Consider the following 24,021-nt stretch of genomic DNA (forward strand, 5'->3'; position numbering starts at 1 on the left):
CATAGGAAAATAAAGCCGGAAATGAAACGAGGTACGGAAAATGAGGAAGTCTAACTCAAGAAGGAACATACAAAGGGATAAGGCACGGAAGATAGACGCGGGTCGGATCCGGATGTCCGGAGATGAATGCGTGATAGGTCTGGGTCCGGAACGCAAGGAAGATAGAGGTGGGTCGGATCTGGATGTTCGGAAGTCCGGAGACAGGTGATTACCATAAGGGGATGGGCGCTGATTTAAGGTTTGGGTTCGGACATGACAGATAGGTTGGATCCGGAGATCCGGAGATGTGGATATCAGATCTGGCGTCCGGATATCAGATGCAGGAGTACAGGGATCCGGACGGATAGAGGACTGGGTCTGGAGACATGGACAGGAGGTCCGGAGGTCCGGATGATGCGTGGGAACATCGTCGGATGTTGGTCCGGAATGCGGGATATGACACAGACAAAATCTACTGATATACCCAACTTTCTGCAGACCAATACTCCTCCTCTCATCGGGCTCATTCCACATCACATCCTGCTTTTAGCATTCAGGGTTATTCTTCTTTGACATTTTCGGACACTTTGAATCCCCATCCGCTACTAGCCAACCGTCGTCCTGATGGCCATCCAACGTGTCAAACGAGAACGATGAGTCACTCAGTGTCCAGAAATCACGTACCTTATACTCGCAGGTCACCGAGTCACCTTTCTCGATGAAGATGAGTGTGGCTTACCCGCACTCTGTGTACCCGTTTTCGGACTTCTCATAGTTGCTGACTAGTTTGTAGGTCGTTGCACTATCGACTCCGTACAACATTTCTTCACATGCTGCGCATCCTGTGTTGACGCCAGCGAGGAAGGTGAGTAGGGCAAAAATAGTGAGGCGGGAAGTGAACATCATGGAGCTTGTTGCAGTGAGCAATGCAAAGCCATAGCATGCAGGTGTTTTATAGGCAGATACTCGCGATTTTGCGAGATTTTCGCTTCTCCTCGGGCTAATAGCTGTTGCTTCGCTTCTAGCCTTGTACTAAGACATTCAATTCTAAAGAAGAGTCAAAACCTGTTTTGAACAAGCCACCTTTCAAAGATGCACTGCTACTGTGTAGCTCACTGGGATGGTTTAGTAAACGCTCGCCTTAATTTACATTTCACCTATGGCAGTGTACTATCATTCCCTGTAATATGTAACATATTCATAAAATCTTTTCTAGCCCCTCGACCACATCACTTTTTCTTTCGAAAATTTTACCTGTCATAGATTTGTATCTCTTCTAAATGGACCTGATTTTTACTGATTTTTAGAATAATGTAGTGCAGTGTCGGAGCAAGCCCGAGAAAATTCAGGGTTACCCTCCAATCTGCACAATTCTGGTCACGGCTTGTCACGCCTCGGCATAGTAGCGGCACAATCGACTTTCACTCTCCGAAGTCTTCAAACTCTGCATGCGTCGTGACTCGGAAAGGCTTGAAAACGGTAAATACTATTGACTCAGAGTATCTAATACTGACGGTAATAGTTACTATGAATGTATTGGTGCCCTCCTGCATACACATCCTCAGTCCGCACTGTGCTGCCAACTCGAAAATCTGTATTGCTGTGACTCAGCGCTGGTGCAAAATAAGGGTGCCAAGTATGTGGAGGGTGAGGCTGAGGTTGTTGTCCAAATGGTTCGTGCATTTGATTTGGTGGGGGGATCGTGTCCTCTTGTACTAATTCAGTAGTATGAGCACTGTTATCGAGACGGCGCCTGCGAGAATGGGGAGGGTTGAATAAGCCCTCATAGCGTGGATTTTTCTTCAGATCAGGGTCGTCGTCGAAGTGTTGCAGAATCCGCTGCAACAGCTCAGCTTTCAGTCTGGTCTCGGACATTTGCAAGGCTGCAGCTATGTCATGTAGGTCCTCCAGCTTCTTCGTCTTGATTGTACCAGTGAATATAGCTTGAGAATGTTCCTGTTCTGCTCGCCGATCTCGCTTCTCTTGCTCCTCCGTGATCTTCTTCTGTTTGCTGGCCTCTTCCTGACGTTCGCGCTCGGCCTGCTCAGCCTCTAGCTCCCTCAGCTCCGCACGGCCTTCCTCTGACGTCAATACCCTCGAATACGGTTTTGTTCGTTTCTTTCCTGGCCTCTTCTCTTCTGCCTTCCTGTTCAACCGCTGTTTGTAGTGCTCGGCCATCTGCCTTGCAAAATAACAGTGCGTCTCTGCAGCATCCTTTTGGTGCTGCGACAATTCATTCTCTTTGCGAAGCCATTCGTTCTCCATCTCGGCCTCTTGGAATCGCACTGACGGGTTCAATTTTGGTCCTGGATGATCAACCACCGGTGTCATGCTTCGTGACAATGAAGTTTGTAGACTAGAAGACAGCGATCGAGTGTGGCGATGGAATGGATGCGCAGTAGGATCACGGTCGAATGCACCAGGAAGACATGAGGGACCGGCTTCTGGTGTTGACAAGAGTGAATTGGGAAAATGTGTTTTGCCATCACCGTGAGCATTAGCTTCATTATCTGACTCTGACTCTGAATCGTTTTCAGTGTCTGATGAACTCCCTGATAGCTCGTACGTTTGGTCTGACTCATCACTGGCAGAAAGGGGATCAGGGGAAGTAGGATTGGTAGGAAAGGTGGCAGGAAGGTGCAGCTTGGTCGACGACTCGTGACTTGGTGCATAATCCTCTTCCGTGAATATTCCAGGGTTTATTGGTCTAGTTCCGCTTTTTTTCCATGCTTGTAGAATTGTTTCCTGTTTAAATGCATCTGCCCTCGCCTTCATGTACTCTTGAATCACATTTCGCTTTTTAATCCCTTCTCCTGTCTCTGCCATCACTACTTCGCAGCGTCTCTGCCATTGCCTCTGCAGAGGACCGAAAATGCCAACATCGAGGGGTTGTAAGCAGTGGGTTGTGTGGGGGGGTAGGCAGAAAAGGTGAATTCCGTGCTCTTCTGCTGCTTGACGAAGCTTAATCGTCTCATGGGAACGGTGTCTGTCATATATCAGAAGGATGGGTTGACCAGACGAATTTTGTTCCTTAGCTTGTGGCACAAAGCTCTTGATGAACCACTCAGTGCCAATGAAGTCACTGGTCCAACCGTTTTCAGACATTGCCACTCTGATATGAGGTCAGAATTTTGTATTGTGTCATAGAACAGAGACTTACATGATTCCATCTTCTTCGTAATATTCAGGGTATATCTCTGACCCAGAAAATACGAAACCAGGCTTCAGGCTGGTGCCATCTGCACATACGCACTCGATCACTGTCACTAACTCAAGTTGGTCACTTTTTGCTTTGACTTGAACCTTCGTTGATCGTGAAAACAGGTACTTTGTGCTATCACACTTTCTCCCTCCTCCAAGCTGGATCCCCTTCTCGTCCATGTTATACACATTCTCCCAGGGGATGCCCTCAGATTTCAAGAACTCGTCGAGGAGTTTGAAGTGGTGGTTCACAGTTGCAAAGTTGAACATCTGCATCCGTTTTGGATCAATACCTGTGGGACATCCTAGCTTTAGTTCTGGATGACGAACAAGGAAAGCATTGATCCAATTTTTCCCTGGAATTAAATCTTTCCCGGTGAGCCTTTTCCTTTCCTTTAGCTTCTCGCTGAGCTCTGATACCTTTGTACGAAGGTTGCGCTTTGACAGAGGGTGACCTGTCATGGCTAAGTACTTAGCCCAGTGACATAGTGTTTCTTCCTGCCCTTGGGTAAGTAGTTGTTGACGTTTGTGGGCCTTCGAATGAGGTTTTGTGAGGTTTTGTGCACACTGCCGAAGGGTATGGTATGGTACATTAAACTGGCCAGCTGCTGCCAAGAGGTTTTTAGCCCGATTCTCTCTGACAGCCTTGATAGCAGCTGAAATATTGGCTTCGCGAGTGGCATCTTCTTCAGCTTTTGAATGTGTTGCCTTCCTGCGGTGTGGTGCCATTGGAGAGAATGATACAATACAATGTGGAGACTCGAGCAGAAGGTAGATGCTGTGTGTGCCGAGGAGGAGATTGAATTATTTGTGCACCTCCCCTGTCTGGTATCACGCTTTCAGACTTGTTGTTGATTATACCACTGTAGCACCTCAGCACAGGAGAGTAACTATTATTGAATTGGTTTTATGACATCCCGAGAAGGTGTCCTTCATGTCCCAGGTAAAATTTTATGAGTACCTGTGCAGGATCGTCGGGATCTGGGTGATTTGTGTTGGACAAAGGTTGTAAATTGGCACAATTTCATCTCTTGGAACTGCAACATCTAAGAATATTTTATTCTACTCGTGCAAAACATCATTTCTAGGTATTCTGCATATGCCTGAATTTTTTCGAAGCCAGTTGAGCATGATGTTGAATTGTTATAACATTTTGCATATTAGGAACCGTGGACATATTACAGGGAATGATAGTACTATATTGTTAGGAGGAGACACATCGGCAAAACTTTCGCTTGTCCGAAAGAGGTTTGATGCTCATGTGAGCTTACGGTGTTGGTGATCTCAGAGCAATGTGATTGGTGGAACAGACTTATTCGTCGAAGTAGGAACTATGACATATATTACTTGAGCGGAAGCAAAATTATCTCGAGAAGAGACGTCATAAATTCAAGATGAGAGGCGAGCGACACGAGAAACGAAGCTAGTAGAAAACAACACATATCTTGGTCTCAGGAAAGAACACGAATTATGTACCTAGTAGAAAACAATATATCTACTGCTTGTTAACAAATAAGAATGACAAAATGATAACGAGGGCTCACATCTCAGTACTCAGTCTCGGGGAAGAACTGAGATGTTCGTACGGCTCTATTCGTAGTATGCTTGTTAGCTTAGGCACGAAAAATATACGTATTAAAGGAAAGAAAAAATATCAATATGCAAGAGCTCGAGCCAACGTCAAAACGTCGCCCGTTTGTCCTACATTTAGTTTGCGCTCGCATAACCTCACTCTTCGTGTCTCGGATCGTTTGGACTCTGACATAAATTTGGCTGTTATAAGTTATATTCTGACTCATTCGTGTCTTTATATGACGTACCATCGGTTACGGTCTATTCGTGATCGACCTGCATTTCGTGAGTCACAGAGTCAGACGGAGTAGTGGGATGTCTTTGGTGATCCTACATCTAGGACAACGAAGTTCAGGCTTGAAGCTTGAATTCCCTGTGAGACAATTAATCCCCATACGAGCAGATACCCATTGTTTCGCGTACTCCGAATTGCAGCGATTGCCTTGCATCACATTCCCTGTCAGCATCGGAAGTCAGACAGTGGTAATTCATGGACAAATATTAGAACAAGTCTCGTGACTCTGGGTGTTTCTCGTAACGTGCTCAATGACTCCGGTCATTGGTCAACCGGTCGCATCATGATATATTGTTGCTCAGAAGATCTGCCGCAAAACATTATACGACAGCAATGTGATAACCAAAATTTACAAGCTGGTAAACGGAGAAGAGCAGATAGATATTATCGTGACCCACTGGGATTGCGCAATAGCTCCCATTCTCCAATTTCATTCCACCGTCGTCATGAGCTACATCAAAGCAGACAGCATCGTCATCATGTATCCTGAATGGATTTACGACGGAAAGCCTGAGAGTTTCGTACATTCGCGCCTTTACATGGAAGGCAAAACAAACACACGCACCATCGAGGCACTGATGAAGTACACAGAGCGCGGATTCAAATTGTATGCGGAGCCTTTCAAGTTGTGAGAGCACGACTGCACCAAAAGCATATATTGCTACATGAACCACACGCGGCAAACACATGTTTCACTGGAACATGGACAGCGGACATTATGACCATAGGAGTGGCGAGGATAGCTTGCACGGACATGTCGGTCGTGGTATTGGGTCACGGATGCGTCGGGGGAACCTGGAAGTAACAGAAAGTCGAACTACACTTCGGTCGCAGTATGATGCGAAACAAAGAGAGTAATATATGGACATAACAGTTAAAAGAGGGAAAACAAACAAGAAGGTCGGAACTTCGGGTACCTATGACGAACCTGCCCAATTGAGTGATGATTTGTAAGAATGGCAAGTACCGAGAAGCCACACCATTTACGATTCCAGAGAAGAAAGTATTTTCCTGCTCTTAGGTATGCGCAGGTCTGGGACCTGGGTGCACTAAGCTGTGAGTTCATGAAGCCATAAATTTACAAGAGCTATCATTAAAACAAGACTGAATTTCGGAATTGATTGGAAGGTTTTGCCACCAAGAAAGGCCGTCCGCAACTTGTCAACTCGCTCCAGGCGCCTGAAATTGTCGTTGATCATGAGGGGGTATGCACCATCTTGCTTTAGGGAGACTGATGATGTTCATGTTCTATCGAGTTCAAACCAAATCACATCTCCACGTGGAGTTTGAAGTTCTGCCAATAACTCTGGAGTCTGGAGTCTATGAAATTTCGATGCTAGCCTGACAGCAGCGAGTTCTCATAGAGCCACGTCTGCAGATATCGCGTTGCCACGGCGCATTGTGTTGCTCCGAGTTATCGGACGTACAGCAGATGCATGTTTTAAGCCGCCCTTTACTACCTATGTATAAAAGCGAAGCGTAACTTTCAGTTCAATACTACCTAATAACACTACCCAGATCTATCCTCGAGTGCAACATTGAATGAAGTTCATCTCACTCACCACTATGATTAGTATGTCTGCCGCAGTACTGGCGGACATCCTGACAGACCCCAGCGGGGGGCCATGCGCCCAGCCAGGTGAATACCTTTAGCATACCCGTGTTATGATCTAAAGCTGCATACTTATGGGTGCCTGCAGGAAAGCTTGAGTGCGGAACACTCGCGGGTTATAACGATGGCCTGCCGTTTATATTTTGGTGCTACCCAACTACCCAGACTATCGTAGTCTTGGGCGATTGCTCCTGTCCTTCGTGCTGTACTGTCATCAAAGGAGGTATGGGTCCCGGATCGTCCTCCTCTTGCACATAAGAGGCACACTTCTTGCTTGCCGTGTCAAATAATGTCATAGTGATACGTTAACACCGGAGTAGGACAACCAAGACATGTGAGGAGGACAATGAAACGATGATACATAGATACATAGATACCTTTCTCCGACACAGTTTGCGGTGTCCAACCTTTACTAAATAACGTCAGTCGAATCGTAACATGGTTTTTGAAAGATGGAGAGCCAATCTATTTCACTACACACTCCTTTTGACACAATCAATCAACAGCGAATAAAATAAACACATGTGACACCACAAAGAACTTTTGTATACTACGGTCGGGCAGCACTTTGCTTGCCTGAGTTGCCTCAAGGACGCAGAGATAGATTGTAAGTGGTAGCATATTTCTGTAGCACATCCCGGAAAGTTCAAAGAGAGGAATAATAAAAGTGATGCGAGTAAGAAACTCGGCCGGAATACCGAGAAGATTGGCAGCACTTGCTTCGAACGGTTCTATCATAGGTAAAGTTGGTTTGGCTGTTAAAATTTTCGTCTTTCCGGGATAAGTCATCAAATAGGCATATAACAGCAAGGAGATTCGAACGGCTTTAGTTGCGACCGCAGAAGACTCCGTCTGTGATGTAGTAGCATTCAATTTCAGAACTGCGAACCCAAACCATATTCTCCATCATTTTTCTTTATTCGGTGCTGTATTCGATTGACAGATGAAGTAACTTCCATGACCTTGCGAGCGAGGTGATGACCCAACAAAGGAGAACCAAGTGTCACATCCAACAACTTCATCCATGCATATGACTCAAGAGCTCGAAGTATTATGCAAGTCCCTGTGTTACATGTTCAACATCATGCATCATGTCAGACACAAACACTTGCCGCAAGACGGGAAGGATACCCGCCACAATTCACCAACTCTCAGCAAGGCACACATACCTGTGCAAGTCATCAGCACCAATGGCTACACATAAGTCGCCTTCGAGGCCACCTACATAACCAACACAACAACCAGAGCAACAGTCCCGATCCTCCGTGCAGATTTCCAAGTTCCCGTTGCTAGTGCATTTGGTAGTAAATGCTGGAGGAGCTGAGGCGTTGACGCCCATCAAGATGGAGCAAGCAAGGACAATCAAATAAGAAAGCTGCATGTCAATAGAGGTTTGCTGGGTAAGAATGAAAAGACAACTTGAGCGAGAACGTGTAGGGATTTTATACACGGGCAGAGGGACTTTACAAGTCTTATGTTGGATTGATATATAGACATTCCGCGTACGCCTGACACGACGGGCCGATCCTACCGGCGAACATGTCAATAGTGCTAGTGAAGAGGATCAGCACATCCTGGGGCATCTTGACCTGAATTGCGACGAAGAAATCGATTGCTACCTTCAATCAGTGCATCAGGGCACGAATAATTGTGTGGTCCGAGAGTGCAATGATAGAACTAGAAATCCTTCATCGAGTGAATTGCGTGAGCCCCTAGGTAACGATTTGCCTCTGATCATGTTCGAGAAAGGCCCGGACCAAAACATCATAGGGCTCACATGAGGCTCTGCAGGGTACAATATTGCATTCAGCTTTTGTTACTGTACGCAAAACAATGTCAGAAGATTCCTGCTTGCCTGGTCCAACCATGTGCTGATCAGCAAGAAGACTGACCTTATTGCAAGGATTGGGGTGCCGGGTTACCGTAAATGGGCATACAACAGACGCACGATGGGCGTCTTCACTCAAATGTCGTTTCCTTCTTGGGGGTTACATTCTTGAAATATGAATTCCGATGTCCAGAATTTCACAAGAGCATGTAAGGTAGGAGCACAATATGACATATCGGAAGCAAATCTAGGATGAGGTAAATATGATTGTGTTCATGTCGGCAAGGGAAAAGACCCAGGAATTGTACGACGACGCTCTGGGTGATGGTAATATGTACCATGCCGTCGCTTGCTGGGCGAAGCAAGGGGTGTGGACAGTGATTGACCGTTTGTATCTAACAAATTTTCTTGAGATGCGTTGCTCGGGGTGTGGACTGCCTCAGGCGTCGGACTCATAGTCCCGTAATCATCGTCGGAGTCGTCATCTATCAACCAATCACCATCTTCTGGCAACATGATAACTCCGGAAGCAGGATCGAAGCTCAGGCGGTGATTGAGGTTGCTATGCGGTTGGGATCCTCGTGCCGTGCGTGTATTCACCCATGGGTTCGAAGGTCCAGCCTGATCTGGAGAGCGAACACCATCCTGGTTCTCAGAGGCACTCATGTCGGTAAGAGTGCCATCAGTAGCGGGACGAGATTGCCGCGATGCTCGAATCTTTCCTCGCAGCATGGTGTAGCGGTTGCGTAGGTTGAGAACGATGCCTTGGTTGACATATGGAGACGCTCTTGATCCTCCCGCACGGTGCCCATTGACAAGGGTTTGCCCTTTCTTCAACGGAAGCCAAGGCTCAGGAAGTACACCAGTTAGAGCAGGATGCCCGTATCTTCGTTTGCCGGTGCTAAATAAGGGATGAATACACGGCAATTAATCGAAACAAAACAACTCACTTCAACACGCCTTTATACCAATTAGCCATAGGTGGTTGTGACTGAAAGAGAAGTAGGTCAGACGTTCCTTCCGCATATCATATTACCTACATAGTCTGTCCGCTCGTCTTCTGGAGCAACGTAGAGCATGTCATCATTTTGTGCGTATCTCCGACGCATCAAATTGCTGAAAGTAACTCTGCATTAGGGTCCAACAGAAAAATTATAGACCTTACCTCTGCGACCACGTCACTGGATGTCCCTCCCGCAACCTTACTACATCTGCTGAATCTTCACCACGCTCTACCTCGCACACAGAACTGAGACACACTGCGCTGCTGAGAGGCTTGAAGGTTTCGTAGATGTACCAGGACCAGATGGCGGTACCTGCAAGCAGCGGAAGAAGGAGAGAAGACATGATATAGCATTTCCGCAAGGTCAAGATACCAATCATAAACGTCTGAAAAATGATTATGCCCCAAATGAGCCTGACAAATGTGAGGGGCCATGCTTGGCCCTGGGATTCGTAGGGCTTATAAAACACTGAACCAGCGAACTCAGAAACATTTCAGTAAAAGAGAGCTTGAATCTACTCACCAAACAACAACTTGTACTTGTACACGACGTAGGCCATTCCAAAATAGATTGCGCCGAAGATGACGATCAAGGGCTGGACGACGCTGTACAGAATGGTGACAACAAAAACAAGAATCGCTTGAGGGTATACGACACCATAGTTGATCATGGGAGGGGCATTCAACTCAGCGAAATCTGCTCAGACCAAGGATTAGATTTACCATTAACATGCGGTAGTGCTTACCTCGAGGTGTACGAGTCCTGAACATGCGTAAGACCATCCGGGGTATTATCACCCCCAGATTGAGCAACTGGAGCGGCATGATACCAAAGCCTGTCGTTCTAATTCAGCACTCTCAAGTACAACTAAGATGATGTACCCACCTTGAAGTATAACATATGAAAGGAAAAAGTGCCTAAAAGACGTGCCTAGATAAAAAGCTGCAGATTACAAAGATGCTGCCGCTTACTTTGCTCTTCCTTGTTGGAGCGCTGTAGCTAGCTTTTCTGGGATCTTCGCAGGCGAGTGGGCGAGATCGCGTACCAACTGCCAGTACGTGCTTGCCATAAGGAAGATGAACACCACATTGATGAGAAGGAACAAGAAGTATCTTTCGAAGTCTTAGAAGTGGATTTTCTGCAATGGAAATGAACTGACTTCCGCATCAGAGAGTATTCAATTAAGCTTCGTGCTCTATACCCCTGAGTATACGTCAAAGCTAGTAATGCCAATCGTAAGCTGAGCCAGATGTCTGGTAAGACAACACACCTTCAAGGATAAAAGGTAGAAGTGCGTTCAGCGTAATGATGGCGACGGACGGCAATGAATTCTGTACGATGGCACGTATTCTGTCGTTGCCATCGATGAGTCTGCCAAGCCAAGGCATCACCTTCTTGATCTCCTTGTAACTCAGCAGACTCGCAAGCGCGGTGATCGGGAATATCCAGAAGAATAGCAGTAGTAATACACAACCGATTACAAACATCTCGCGAGCCAAAAGGTTTCCTGGAGTGTGAGTAATGTTCGACCAAACAATATCTCGCGGTTCAGGGGCTGGGCTGGTTTTTACTTCTCCTGGGTCACATGAATGTGCCACTTGCACAGCAATTTGCTATAGAGCAATTAGCGAAGGGCTAACGGCATCAATAAACTCGACGCTTACTGCACTAGACATCTTCTCGAACGTGACGAAGGCGACTTGCGTTGCCTTTGTTTTCCCGATACGACGCCACCTCTTGACTTTCTCGTCGGCCTCCGTAAACTTTGTTTCGAGGTACTCAAGCGCATCAACTTTTCTGGAGAACCACCCTGGTCTTATGACCGGACGCCGGCGATGGGGTACGACGAAACGCCCCTGCTGATTTTCTAGTAGCGATGGCTCTCTATCCGAGAAGGGGGGAATTACGTTCTCGGACGGGTCGTAGGATTCCACCACGCTTGGATTTCCCACGTAATCCGTCCATGCACTCTCCAACTTCAGTAATGCTTTTGTCCTAAGGTCAAGAAGGGCTTTCAGGGTACCGACTTCTCTGCAGACCGTCACGCTTTCAACGCTGAGCCCCATGTTTTCAAAGTACTCAGCGAGAGCCCGCTCGGACCGAAGGTGGTTGGGCAGGTTAGTCACGATAACAGTCCTTCCGGGAATAGAATGAGCCAGTTCGAGGGAGAACAGCTGACGTGAGCGAACGAAGCGACGATAGTTCCTATAAAGGAACCGCAACGCCAGGAAGGTGAAAAGGTACGTGAAGAGAAAATGAATCGTCAGATATGTGTTAGCATCGCTGATGAGGTCGAGCCACTCCCGTCCAGGCGCCAAGGGGTCGTCATCAGAACTGGTGGTGACCCATCCCGGCCAATCGTTGTCGTCTTCGTCAGTGCCTCCTCCGAGGCCGATATTATGCTACGAGCAATATGAGTCGGTGTTTCTTAGACATGCGGAAATACGTACATTCAAATTAATGGGCATAAGGATCGTAACGGCTAATAAAGAACAAACAGAAAAAAGGTAAAAGGAAGTCTTGAAAAAGCTGAGGAGCTGTTTTTACACGTGAGTGATATTTTTGCATACGCATTGTGCAGCAGACTTGCCACTGCAGCGTCCAATCCAACAATTTGCAGTACAGTATACTCAGACACTTTCATAGTTGGAACAATCCATCCAAAAAACGCCTGGTGAGCATGTGCCTCGTGCGGGGAGAAGTCTGAAGGAGATCAATTCTACTACTACCTAGCAAGAACGGAACAACATACCTTTCAGCATCGTTCTTGGTGCAAATAACAAAGGCCATCGCTTGCGACAGTACGAGAAAATCAGGAAAGATGAGAGTCCTATGGTGGAAGAGAGTAAGATTTGTGTCGTAAACCATGGACCCTCGAACTTGACTACAGGTAGTAATAGTGTAAGATTGATGAATTTGCTTCTGGTCTACACTTACATGTCGGAGGTGATCCTGGCGGTAGTTCTGGCTCTTCGTCGCCAACCGCATGGACCAGGATGGACTGGATGACATCCATGAAGTTGAGTGAAAGGTGGTGCAACATCACCAAAATTACCGAATCCAGAGATCACATGATATATTGAATTTTCTGACGCCGCCAATTGTATATACCTGTGATATCCGACATTTGAAATATCGTAGCGATACAATGACATCAAACATACCATCTGACAGACACAAGTCATCCAGTAGAGTAGCTGTCAGCCAGATATCAGACATATCCAGATACATCCAATGTATTATATAGAGTAATACAACGAAAAATGGGTGAAACTGAAGTAAAGTACCTAAAGGGCACCCACCGCCAGAGCACTAGTGTCGGTGTGGAAAGTGTTCATGAATTGCAAGTTGTTGGTACATCAATAAAAGCTAGGTATGAGATAGGTGCTTGATAGTAACGACCGTGATCGAAGAGACTTTATACACATACAAGGTAACATTCCAAAGGATAACAATAAATGGGTAGCGTTCAAGACTGTCAGGTATTATTGACCAAAAAAACCTTTCACTCTCCACATAGTGTCCAAGGAAGCAAACTGGGGAATCCGATTAGCAGCGTCATCTGCGGTTATGATTTATTGATTAGACGACTCCGAGAACGCTTACCAGTTAAGCAAAACCTTCCTCTCCGATGACTTGTGTTACAATGGATTCTAGTTCTGCATGGGATAACTTGTGAAGGGCCGGAGTGTCATGCAGTGATGCAACAAGCTGGGCTCGAATTGAATTACAAACTTCTGATAGTCGACTTTCCGATTGAAGAGATCATGTGACGCTCGAGGGTAGTGGAGGCGGGGGCATCATGTTCGGACTACTGGGAGCAGACGAGGATGGTTGGGAAGAATCAAGGTACAGAGCCTTTGGTAGAGTGGATGGAACCAGCCGATGCTTGGCATTGGCTGGACTTTGGGATAGCTATCGGAGGTGTTTCCGGAGGTGTAACAAAGGTGCCGTCGCAAGATGGTGCAGCCATGGATGTCGTTTTCGTAGAACTGCTCTCAAAGCCAAGGAGTAAACCTAACTGGTGCCGATGGCGCGAATGCCGGTAAATTGGATTCGGACGATGAATTTTCTGAAAGTCGGCACACCGTCGTCAGCCTCACATGACTATTCAAAGCCCGCCGGCAAATTCCTACCAACTATGGACGCGCTACACTTGATTTTTGCTTATCTCCCTATTCTATACCAATATCAACACCATTAATTCCAATCCAATCAATTGACACGTCTCTGCAATGGTCACCATCACTCACACTGAAGACCGCCTTGGCTTGGCTGACGGCATGCTGTTGGCCCATGACAATATTGTCGTGCTGGAGATCTGTCTGGACTCTGGATGGCCGACTTAGGTGAGTGTATGCGCATATATGCATATATTATGTACTTATTTCATCTATCAGATGGATCCAGCATCGTCTACTCACATGGATCTGAAATATCCTTCTAGCATGCTTTTTCTGTCCGATCAGAGAACTTGAGAGATTTTCAGAGGACGCTGACAGGTGAGTTTTTCGGGAGCTTGCCACATTGTCGAAGCGTACCTTGACACTCCTTTGATGATCCCGCAAGCCCATCGTCCCACTCCCACGAAACCACCGCCTCCACCTTTAAAATCAACGCGCCGACAAAGACCAAGGCGACCAGAACCACTAAGTTTGAGGTGCTGAATCCTGCTGCCTCAAGTTCTAACGCGCCATTGTCATCGGTTACTCCGAAGTATTCTCCAGACTCAGTTGATGTCCCTCACTACACACCAGAAACAGTGTCAGGCATTCCCTTCGGCAGGTAAACCTGAAGCCCTGCAAATGTCATGAAGCAAGTATTGAACATTCTCCAGGACTCCACGATTGCGTCGAAGATCGGAAAGGACAAACAGTCTAGTTTCTGGGGGGTGTACAAACGAGTCGCAGAGGAACATGACGATGAGTTCCTTGAGCGATACACTACTGACATGGACATTGTCTTGATCTTCGTAAGTTTAGCGTTCTTATCTTCGGCGCATTTTGAGACTGATGTTTGATTAGTCTGGTCTTTTCTCGGCTATCAGCGCGGCTTTCATCGTCGCGATGGAGTCTAATTTCAGTCCCGACCTCAGCGACATCACGAATTCCCTTTTGAAACGGCATCATCGAGTCTGAAGGCGTCATTCCAGATTATATTGATGGAATTTGTGTCACTGGTACGTTAGAGCCACTATTTTTATTCTTAGGCTAATATCTTTTTAGATGCGAAAACCCTGCAGATCGCCCGTCGAGTCTTTCTCGAACAAAACTTAAAGCTTGTCGGTGCTGTGCATCAAATCAATCATCAGCACTTTCCACTTCCCTCGCATCAAGATTCCTACCATGTTTGCTGCAATGATTTCCTGCCCTGCCAGGCTATGGCTTTTATACTGTCTTATCATTCATCTTCGTGAGTCACTTCCGTTTGATCTCATTCGTTCCATACTTAGCCACAAAATCTTGCAAGGTGCCATCCCTCCACTCGTTGGTGGTACACCATCCTCGTCACCATCGTTTTCGCCCTCGCTACTAGCCTCTCCATCACCAATAACCTTCACCTCATCTCCAAAGTCAAGATCATGATCGACTTCAATTCAGCAGCCTTGCCGCTGTCTTCATCTTCCTCTTTGTCATACACCTCCTCGCAGTTCCCCTGGCAGGCACCTCCTTGCAGCTCCCCAGCGCCTGTTCAACGCAAACCTTCTCCTTTGAGTGAAACTCCGACGTCTCCTCCACCTGCTGGACACAAAACGAAACGAGCAGCACCGGTGCCTCGAGCTGGTGCCCACGGTCGTGAGAGTTCTAGTAGCTATTTGTACTGTAAGATTTTTTTTGCAATCACCATGGTTCGAGAGTTCGAACGCGTTCTGAACTAGGTTCGGAACTGTTCACTCAGTTGTACCTCACTGCTTTGCACTACCATTAATTCAATGCATCACGTTGTTATATCCGAACGCAATTGCAATGTCTGATGAATCTGAGCGAAATTCAAATGCATTATGTACATAGCAATGTTTGATATATCGGTACACTAGCCTAATGCCAGACTATAGTCATATGGCAGTCGCAATGTCAGAATTGAGTTTCCTAACATTGCCTTACATTGAGACCTTGCGCCAGATACATATGGCAGTTATGGTGGCTCCGACATGGTAATATATGACCATCTCTGGATTTGGTAATTTTGGTGATGAATGTGGCTTGTGCTGGACCATCAACGAGGCAAAGCTTGATTCCCATAAATGGGTGTTTGGCAAAGGCTCCGGAACCAAATAACCGCTCCGAGTTACGTCATAAATCCCTCAGACGGACAGCAAGCGAGATATATAAATATATATAGCAAGTCTACAAACACCAAATCTCATCTAGTAAAAGGTAAACTCCTCTGGCGTCGTGGGCGTCGTAAACGAACACCATCATGATCACATAATTCGGAGATTTTTTCGCAAACGTCGATTTTTGACTGGTAGCGGCGATCACGGTAGGAGTCTCCGGGAAGCGTACATACACAAGCATGGGAATCAAACCGGATCCCAATACTCTCCACAGTTTTCCCATTCCTCCGCCACCAATCGCCAGCTTCTGACAGGTCATCGACGCATGTCACAGCAAGAACGACTGGGATTTTCATCCCTGAAATCGCCGCAGCGAATGTTTCGTAACTGTGACGTACTGCCCTGGTGGCCCTTGACCCACGCACACAGTAGACTAGAAGATGGAGACCATCTTCTTGAGACATCTTCGTCAAGAAATATTTCAGCTTTTTGGCGGGAGCCACATCCGTTGGTATTGACCCATAACTTCCTCCACCGAGACCCACTGTATCGTGCAGAGTGTACCTCTGGCCACGTATTTCGACCTCGTAGGCATGCTCTTCAGTGGTGCAGGGAAGGGCGTCTGGGGATATTGGGGCGATATCCTCGCCTGCAATCAGGTTGATCAAGGAGCTTTTACCGACTCCAGTCTCTCCGAAAATTACGATGTTCTTGCTGGTTACTGGATGACCCTGCTCGAATATATTCACTTTAAAATGATCTATCGCATGTCGCAGACTCACCTCAGATTTTGGTTCGAGATCGTCAGCGAACTGATAGAGGTCCACACTACGAGAGCGAGCTCGATTGGTCCACCAGGTTTCATTGGAACGGTCAAGAAATCGTTCAGACATGGCTTGAAAAACGGCCTGTCATTTTTGATATCCAGCATCTCGGAGCGAAATCGGGCATGACCTTACCTGATTGTCAGTACTGAATGGTTCAGGGACAGACGAAGCGGGGATGTGGGTTAGATCCTGAAGGGTTTTATAGATAATCAGGGAATCTCCGTGCAGATCTTGCATGCGGCAGCACGCTATAAACTCCTAACATGAGATAGACGTATCAGGTGACGGCTTCTTCGTTCAGATATGGATCGAAGCAGTGCCACTCATGAACGTTTTTGAAGTGCGGGCCGTGATACAAAGTTCAACGGTAGTTTCCCATAGGCAGACCAAATAGAAGGAAGATGATCACCCCAAAGGGTACGACGATTCTCGCCTACAGAATCACTGCGTTGAAGGATCAGTAAAGCCCCAGGATTAAGAAGCTAAGGACAGAAAGCTGCTTGTATTTATAAAATTCATAGCATACCAGTACAACAGTATTACTATGTTCCAAACAGCAAGCCTAAGACTGTTTGAATGAGTATGATGGAGGTGCGCTGTGAAGTTTGGATTCATCCGTTTTTGGAAGAAGGTTGTTTGCCAAAACCTTCTAATCAAAACAAAACCTTTTTGAGAACATGCTCAGCGAACTTTCATGAGTCTTCATGTTCCGCCTTCTATACCGCTGCCATAGTCCATTAAAACCTTGCCGACGTTTCTTTTCTAGCACGCGTACATACCTCGCAGAGGCTCATCCTACTTCCTCCAACGTCATCCACGAAATCGAACAAGATAGTGCTCGCATCCTTCAGGCTGTAAGGAAGTGCATCAAAGTCAGGGATGAATTGCTAGCAAACGTGAGACTACTACTATTGACAGCAGTATGAAATATCAGCTCAGTATTCGTCAGATGTCTGAGGATATGTCCTCTCCAGAGGACATAGCACGTGCACGTCAACTCAAAGAATTAGAACCCTTGCATGAAGCATGGTCAAACTGGACGCACGCTCGTCAGGTTTGTGATATCACACCCCATCGCTGTTGGCCCTGGCTCAATGCTACCACAGTAGTCCTTGGAAGAAACACTACCCCTCATGCAAGATCCTGACCCAACCATGCGCACCCTAGCATCGGAAGAATTCACCTCCCTGGCCCATACCCTATCTACCCACATATCCACAACGTTTCCCTCTCTTCTCGTTCCTCCATCGTCTACGCGCGACTTACATGCTCTGCTAGAGTTGAAAGCCGGCGTCGGTGGGTCTGAAGCAGCTCTATTCTTGTTGGACCTCCTGCGGGTTTACGTTCGATATGCTGGTTCAGTCGGATGGCGAACAAGTATCATACAGAGCAGCGAAACCGAAAGCGGAGGGATGCGCGATGCTATCCTCGAGATTAAAGGTGAAGGGGCTTATGATGCACTGAGATGGGAGAGCGGTGTACATCGTGTGCAGCGCGTCCCCGCAACGGAATCAAGTGGGCGGACTCATACGAGTACTGTTGCAGTCATAGTAAGTATCTAGTAAAATTGATTGGGTTACGGGTAACATAACCCCTACTAGGTTCTGCCGTTGAGCGAAGATGCTGAGAACATCGGCGGGAATGACGAACTCTTCAAAATGGAGGATGTGAAGATCGAGGTAATGCGTGCACGCGGTGCAGGTGGACAGGTGGGTTTTTTGATTTCATGCAGAGTAATTGACTTTGACCATCGTCATCAGCACGTCAACAAAACAGAGTCTGCAGTCCGTCTCACCCATACACCCACCGGTATCACTGTCTCCATGCAAGATGAACGCAGTCAGCATCAGGTAACCTGCACTCATTTTGTCGTCAAGGTACATCTAACATATAATTCGAATAGAATAAGCGTCGTGCTTTCCAAGTCCTTCGCGCTCGCCTAATGGATGTAAAGCTTTCACGAGATATCGCCAACCGCCGAGCCACTCGCCGGAATCTGGTCCGCACCGCGGACCGCAGCGAGAAGATTCGAACGTATAATTATGCGCAGGATCGCGTGACAGACCATCGAATCGGTCTCTCCCTCATGAACCTCACCAGTTTCCTGGAAGGTGACGGCGTGCAGGATTTTCTGGATGCCTTGCGCCGAAACTGGCAAGAAGAAATCATGGAGGATGTTGTTGGAGAGTCTGAATGAAACACGACACCTGCCGTCTCTTGTCATCGCAAGCAGCCCTTCATTATCATTCTGTTTAAATAGAAAACATAATGTAACCACATCTAAAATGCATGCAATCCCGCAAGCCATCGCATTCCAATATAAATAGTGTACCGTAACGCACCTCTCGAGCCCATGTCCAAACTGTCCAGACAGGACCATTGTCCCGCTCGTGATTTACATCACTCGACATCCTCCACTAAGACCAAGCTCTTCAAGCTCCTCCTTTGCTGCCTCGCGCTCGTTAGTACTCAGCTTCGCACGCGATTCCAGGGGAAACCAGTCAGCCATAAAGTTCAAGAGAGCATAATCAACGTTAGCTGTGAAACATAAGCTGACCAAAAGCACAATGAGGGACGAGCGGGGAACTCACTGCGGTCAGCCTTTAGCACCGTAGGGGCCCTGCAAATAGGGCAGTTCGCTTTCCCGAGCTTTTGAAGCTTCACGAGACATCTATGACAAACCAAGTTAGTCCATTTGGTCGTACAATCGGTTTCAAATAGTTATGCAATCACCTTACACAAAATAAATGGCCACAAGTAAGTCTGATTGGCTTGAACGCGAGACTGGTACAGATAAGACACGAATAATCGTCGACGTGAGGCACAACTGGAAGTAGAATTTCGCCGATAGCTTGTACGAGGAGTCGAGGCAAATATACTGGGGGCCGCCAAGGCAACAAGGCCAACTCCGTTGAAGGTGGAGACTCTGGCAATGGTCCATTCCAGAGTGGAAGAAGGTAGGAAGGAAGGGGTAATGCGGTCCGCTTCGTATGCTTCTTCAGAATCTTGCGGGTCGCCTCGGCATTCGCAAATTGGAACTACATAGTAGAAAATAAATATCTAAACAAATTGATAACAAAAATCACACTCACCCTCTTTAAATCCAAGATAAAAAAGTTCATCCGCATGAAAACATCCAGCGCATCCTTGCTTCCAGCCAGCTTGAGCTTGTTTCTCTTCTCCTGCATGCGTTTTTCAAACTGCTTCATGCGGGTCTCTGTTTCCTCGACACTGCGTTCCCCACGAGTTCTCTCCCCGACACTCTCGAAGATTTCACTTTCAACGTACATCTGAAATATCTCTCTCCATGAATATAGATCTGTATTTCGGCTGCCAGGGCTGGGTCGCAATGTGGCAGCGTTACTGATGGCCATTGAATAAGTCGAGAAGGAACGTGCCGACGAGGAGGTGGGACGTGCTGTCGCACTAATAGCATAAGCCAAACTTTGTAGCGTAGATGTAAAACCGCCATGCACGGTATTAAGGTGTTCAGCGAGCGATGCAAGGGCGGTATTTAATAGGTGAAAGAATGCGGTATCGGACCGTAATGGTATGATAAGATCGTGGGTGCTGGGTTCCAAGCTATCAACAAAAAGCGCACTAAAAACATGTCGGACGTACTTCGTTGATGAATAACACATATCCACCAAGGCCTTGTTGCTCTCTAGCGCTTGGGAATGAAGCTGTAGAGCCTCTAGGATGCTGTCCGGTGTGGTCGTGTGACCAGATGCAATATCCGTAGCGTCTGTTGGATGCTTGATTGACAGCCGGAGACGAGGTTCAATATGAGAGGACGTCCCAATAAACTCGTAGACTACAGTGGCGTGTCGTTGGTGATCATCATCGCAGTCAGAGACTCGATCACACTGCTGTCGTATTTCCTCGATCTGGGCGGTCAAACTCGTAGGATTCTGTTGTTCTAGCAATTGTTGGAGCACAGTGGGACTGAGACCAAGAGAAGAGAGCTCTTGGACCAGTTGGTTGATGAGTCTCTTGAGCTGTCAGATGGTCAATGCTACCAACGTCAAGCAATTGACTACCATCACACTTACTTGGCGGTACTGTATGGCATTTTCGCGTAGCTCTGGGGGTAGTGTTTGCAGCAGTTGCGAGTATGTCTTTGAGAAGTGCATTTCGTGTTAACATGCTATGATAGTAGTCTTGAATCTTTTGAGGCATGATATATTGATCCGTGCCTGTAGATCCGAATATGCCAGTGGCCCGCGAATATTAATTGTGTCAGCTGAGCTAATACAGCCAGTGACTGGGCCTGAACCTGCTTGGGAATAGTAACCTCAGCCTGAGACGCACACAAATACAATGTGGACCTTCCCATACAGGTGGAAGGGCAAGAATGAAAAGCTGAGACTATACGGAATTACATATGTATCATGCTTTCTCATAGGCGTACTCCCCAAAGTTGCAAAATGGCCCCGAGTTGCAAATCACAATGTGGCACACTCGTCTTTCACTCATTTTCTTCACACAATGATTCTGAAGGAGGATTGATGCATAGCTTGCTGTATGTATTTTTTATTCCATGAAAACCGGACGGGAAGTGCTTGCGGCAATAAAATACTGCTCAAAACATTCACTTTCCATCAGAGGGAAGCCATTACATGCACGAAAAAATTCAGAAATTTTACTAGTGATTGGCATTGCCTTCTAACACTGCTCTAAATTTTTCCAACATCAGAACTGAGATATGTTGAGAGATAAAAATGTTGTACTATCAAGATGCATAGCGTGACAGGACTTTTGTTTGGAGTCGTAAAAGCACCACTAGGCAACTCGGACATAGCCTGGTTTCGGAGTCAAAGCGGTAGTGTGACATAGTGTGACACAGTGACTTTCCGGATGAGGCGCTCAAAACACTGTTTCCCACCGGCTTCTCTCTGGCAACATAGCCTTGTCAATTTTTTTACATAGTATGTACCATTGGAACCCTGTACACTCCTGTTATGTTATGTTGTGTCGTTTTTGTGTTCTCAAAAACTGGTCGGAACAGTAATAAGCACCTCAAGTGTACAACGTCGGGAGTAGTACTGCAACTTGAAGGCTTCACACACATGAACGATATATGACATGGGTGCACCCCATACTCAATCCGCGGGCACTAAGTAGCACTCTCAAGGCCTACGGGTCAGACTATTACAGGTGTGGGTGTTAGACATTAGACAGCGGCTCCGCGTGAGCACGGCGCCGCTTCTTTTTGAAGACTCTGAAACAAGAATCAAAGACACTATTCTTTTGCGAGTGCGTTCATTTATTGCTGGCGACTCGGGCGCCGAAGACGGGCCCGAAGGTGAGTTGAAACTGCTCCTCGGCATGGAGAACCAACCTGTTAAGTTATGATGAGAGAGGGTGACAACTAGCCGTGCAGTGCGCTGCACATGTCGAATTTAAATATCTAGAATTGATGCATCAGTTGGTAGCATATAACACGAGGACCCGAGCATCCCTACATGATGAATCATCGAAAGTATCAAAGGAAGGCTGCTGTGTTTGAAGGCGGATGCACTGCAAGACCGGTAGGCGGTTATTGCTGTGTTCCAGCTTCCCGCTGAACAGCCTTCTCATCATCTTCCCATCTTTTTTTTCATATCGCTTTCAGGAAGTAGATGGATTTAGGGGGTACTATCAGTGGGCGCTTGATCGCCCATTGCGCGAAATGAGTGCCCTTCTCAGGATCATAAAATCCACGAGGTGCACCGGTGAAGACTGTGCTGAATCTGGCCCCTTGTCATCGAGCGAGAAAAGCCTCTCACACTTACCTATGAACGGACGAGTTTGGGGAATAGCGTTCCCTGAATATCCTCATCACACCGACGGCAACGGCGTATGTAAATGGTCATCACAAGGGCAAGCCCTATAAGACCGCGATCTATTCCCTCAAATGTAAGGGGAATTACCAGAATTACCACGTGTGAAGAATTCAAGGTAATAAAGTGCAAAGATGGAGTTACTATTGCTGGGTATACCACCACCGGGGGTAACTCTGGTTGTGAAAAACAATGTGATAAAGTTCAGAATGAAAAAGGGAATAAGGTGACCGAAACGACGACACGACCAGCCTGTCATCACAGTTGGGGATCCGTGCGACATACACTTGACAGTGTAGCAGGATGGTGGAGGTCAAGGAATTTACTCGTCACACCAAGGGAGGTCGCCGTCGGGGTTGGCAGGAGTAGCGGTTGCAGGGATTGTCGTAGCGGGGGTAGTGCCGGAGGGGGCAGGAGGGACTTGGACAGCGTTCGCTGTGCACAATACCTAAAGAGATTGCCTTAGAAACTGAGATAAAGCTGGGAAATACTGAGCTACCTCTCCAATGTAAATATTGCTGCAATCCTCATTAATCTGCGGGTTGTTTTCGTACAGGATGGTGGTGTTGATGCCCGCGGTGGAGGAGACAATGTAACAATCGTCGTATTGCTGGACTACATAAGTGGTCGTGCAGTCCTGACCTTGCCATCCAAGGCAGTAATTCTGGCCGACGACAAGGTTGTCGCATCCTTCGTCGATGATTCCAACGTTGACGACAGCAAGCTGGTACCTGCAGGAAGAAAAAAATTAGCAGAGAATTTTCAACAAGGACTGGAACTTGGCTTGGCGTACGTGGAAACATTGTTGGCTGCCGAAATACTGTCACAGATATCGCCAGCCTGAGCGGTGTAAGTGCGAGTGCAGGTGTCTGCAGAAACAACTACAAAACAATAAAACAGAAAAAATCGCGTGATGAACCAACCGTAAAGGCACATCAAAAAAATAAAATACTGACATTGTGCCACCAAGGGCAAGGCTAGGATTGCAGCAATTGCTTTTGTGAACATTGCGTTTGAAAGAATGCGTGAACGATTGAAAAAATGAGTGTACAATCAAGGAAAGACGAGGTCGGCGGCGGGCTCAAGGTAAAGAGACGTGAGATGAAAGAGGCGGAGCAGATTGAGAAACGGGCTTATACTTGATTGAATACATATGCCTTCTATACTTGGGTGAGCGGGACCAATGCATGGCAACCGTTCCCTGTACATTTCCCGGATTCCGGATTCCGATATCGACCGGTTTCATCATGATCTTGAAGTTAATTATCATGATTCATCAGGAAGAAATATCCGTATGCCCTAAATTGTCATAACGTACTGCTCCGTGTCCGAGTCTGAGCAATGTCTTTGATGTCTTTGAAGACTCATCCAGTGTGCAGACTTAATCTGCAGCCAAGAATTCAAACAATACCCCCATATGCACATTGGCAAGTCTCAGGAGTCAAGAGAGGTCTCAGGCCAGCTCATGGCTGTGCCCTGTTACCGTCAACACGTTCGCCAAAATTAGTACTGTCAGGGACTCAGGCCTCAGGGTCGACCGGACTTCACCGACACTCGCGTCCTGCGTTATAATTCATACATCTCGGGGCAAGCAGACCGACTGA

At 46.9% G+C, this 24,021-nt stretch overlaps 8 protein-coding genes across 8 annotated transcripts; 3 read left to right on the forward strand and 5 right to left on the reverse strand.

Annotated features, from left to right (window-relative positions):
* Window positions 1–1,701: 1,701 nt before the first annotated feature.
* Window positions 1,702–2,031, reverse strand: HD556DRAFT_1204160 (uncharacterized protein; the record flags this gene model as incomplete). Its single annotated transcript, XM_041296434.1, has 1 exon — window positions 1,702–2,031. A coding segment is annotated over one exon (330 nt), but the record flags the coding sequence as incomplete, so codon positions are not given.
* A 3,036-nt stretch (window positions 2,032–5,067) lies between these two features.
* On the forward strand, window positions 5,068–5,679 carry HD556DRAFT_1313696 (uncharacterized protein; the record flags this gene model as incomplete). Its single annotated transcript, XM_041300843.1, has 2 exons — window positions 5,068–5,235; window positions 5,350–5,679. 2 exons carry the CDS (start codon window positions 5,068–5,070, stop codon window positions 5,677–5,679), a joined length of 498 nt encoding a protein of 165 aa, XP_041153613.1.
* Window positions 5,680–8,760: 3,081 nt separating this feature from the next.
* On the reverse strand, window positions 8,761–12,507 carry HD556DRAFT_1450001 (uncharacterized protein; the record flags this gene model as incomplete). Its single annotated transcript, XM_041307699.1, has 15 exons — window positions 8,761–9,388; window positions 9,438–9,478; window positions 9,528–9,603; window positions 9,653–9,959; window positions 10,014–10,187; window positions 10,237–10,326; window positions 10,377–10,408; window positions 10,463–10,603; window positions 10,651–10,711; window positions 10,762–11,104; window positions 11,156–11,893; window positions 11,942–12,020; window positions 12,062–12,194; window positions 12,244–12,375; window positions 12,429–12,507. 15 exons carry the CDS (start codon window positions 12,505–12,507, stop codon window positions 8,761–8,763), a joined length of 3,054 nt encoding a protein of 1,017 aa, XP_041153614.1.
* A 1,654-nt stretch (window positions 12,508–14,161) lies between these two features.
* Window positions 14,162–14,878, forward strand: HD556DRAFT_1065015 (uncharacterized protein). The gene is made up of 3 exons (XM_041296049.1): window positions 14,162–14,463; window positions 14,516–14,670; window positions 14,717–14,878. Exons 1-2 carry the CDS (start codon window positions 14,302–14,304, stop codon window positions 14,627–14,629), a joined length of 276 nt encoding a protein of 91 aa, XP_041153615.1. The 5' UTR covers window positions 14,162–14,301; the 3' UTR covers window positions 14,630–14,670; window positions 14,717–14,878.
* A 923-nt stretch (window positions 14,879–15,801) lies between these two features.
* Window positions 15,802–17,040, reverse strand: HD556DRAFT_1416968 (P-loop containing nucleoside triphosphate hydrolase protein; the record flags this gene model as incomplete). The annotated part of the gene is made up of 3 exons (XM_041304353.1): window positions 16,728–17,040; window positions 16,551–16,663; window positions 15,802–16,499 (listed from the first exon to the last, which is right to left on the reverse strand). Coding segments are annotated over exons 2-3 (752 nt in total), but the record flags the coding sequence as incomplete, so codon positions are not given.
* A 516-nt stretch (window positions 17,041–17,556) lies between these two features.
* HD556DRAFT_1434818 (uncharacterized protein) lies at window positions 17,557–18,792 on the forward strand (the record flags this gene model as incomplete). Its single annotated transcript, XM_041305367.1, has 5 exons — window positions 17,557–17,649; window positions 17,705–18,145; window positions 18,197–18,304; window positions 18,356–18,445; window positions 18,499–18,792. The coding sequence occupies 5 exons, from the start codon at window positions 17,557–17,559 to the stop codon at window positions 18,790–18,792; spliced, it is 1,026 nt and encodes a 341-aa protein (XP_041153617.1).
* A 198-nt stretch (window positions 18,793–18,990) lies between these two features.
* Window positions 18,991–20,728, reverse strand: HD556DRAFT_1450005 (SPX domain-containing protein; the record flags this gene model as incomplete). The annotated part of the gene is made up of 6 exons (XM_041307700.1): window positions 18,991–19,133; window positions 19,187–19,266; window positions 19,329–19,633; window positions 19,688–20,165; window positions 20,217–20,593; window positions 20,648–20,728. The coding sequence occupies 6 exons, from the start codon at window positions 20,726–20,728 to the stop codon at window positions 18,991–18,993; spliced, it is 1,464 nt and encodes a 487-aa protein (XP_041153618.1).
* A 1,638-nt stretch (window positions 20,729–22,366) lies between these two features.
* HD556DRAFT_1416981 (uncharacterized protein) lies at window positions 22,367–23,573 on the reverse strand. Its single transcript, XM_041304354.1, has 4 exons — window positions 23,374–23,573; window positions 23,211–23,298; window positions 22,917–23,148; window positions 22,367–22,865 (listed from the first exon to the last, which is right to left on the reverse strand). The coding sequence occupies exons 1-4, from the start codon at window positions 23,423–23,425 to the stop codon at window positions 22,740–22,742; spliced, it is 498 nt and encodes a 165-aa protein (XP_041153619.1). The 5' UTR covers window positions 23,426–23,573; the 3' UTR covers window positions 22,367–22,739.
* Between the last annotated feature and the right edge of the window lie 448 nt (window positions 23,574–24,021).

The sequence above is a fragment of the Suillus plorans genome (assembly GCF_016647745.1).
Source record: "Suillus plorans strain S12 chromosome Unknown HD556scaffold_97, whole genome shotgun sequence".
NCBI lineage: Eukaryota > Fungi > Basidiomycota > Agaricomycetes > Boletales > Suillaceae > Suillus > Suillus plorans.

Excerpts from the sequence above, each read along its gene's own strand:
- HD556DRAFT_1065015 (XM_041296049.1), top strand. The coding sequence starts at position 14,302 with ATGAAGCAAGTATTGAACATTCTCCAGGACTCCACGATTGCGTCGAAG. Across the intron at positions 14,464-14,515 it reads TGGACATTGTCTTGATCTTC|TCTGGTCTTTTCTCGGCTAT; the intron begins GTAAGTTTAGCG and ends ATGTTTGATTAG.
- HD556DRAFT_1416981 (XM_041304354.1), bottom strand. The coding sequence starts at position 23,425 with ATGTTCACAAAAGCAATTGCTGCAATCCTAGCCTTGCCCTTGGTGGCA. Across the intron at positions 23,149-23,210 it reads GCAGCCAACAATGTTTCCAC|GTACCAGCTTGCTGTCGTCA; the intron begins GTACGCCAAGCC and ends TTCTTCCTGCAG. Across the intron at positions 22,866-22,916 it reads GCAATATTTACATTGGAGAG|GTATTGTGCACAGCGAACGC; the intron begins GTAGCTCAGTAT and ends CAATCTCTTTAG.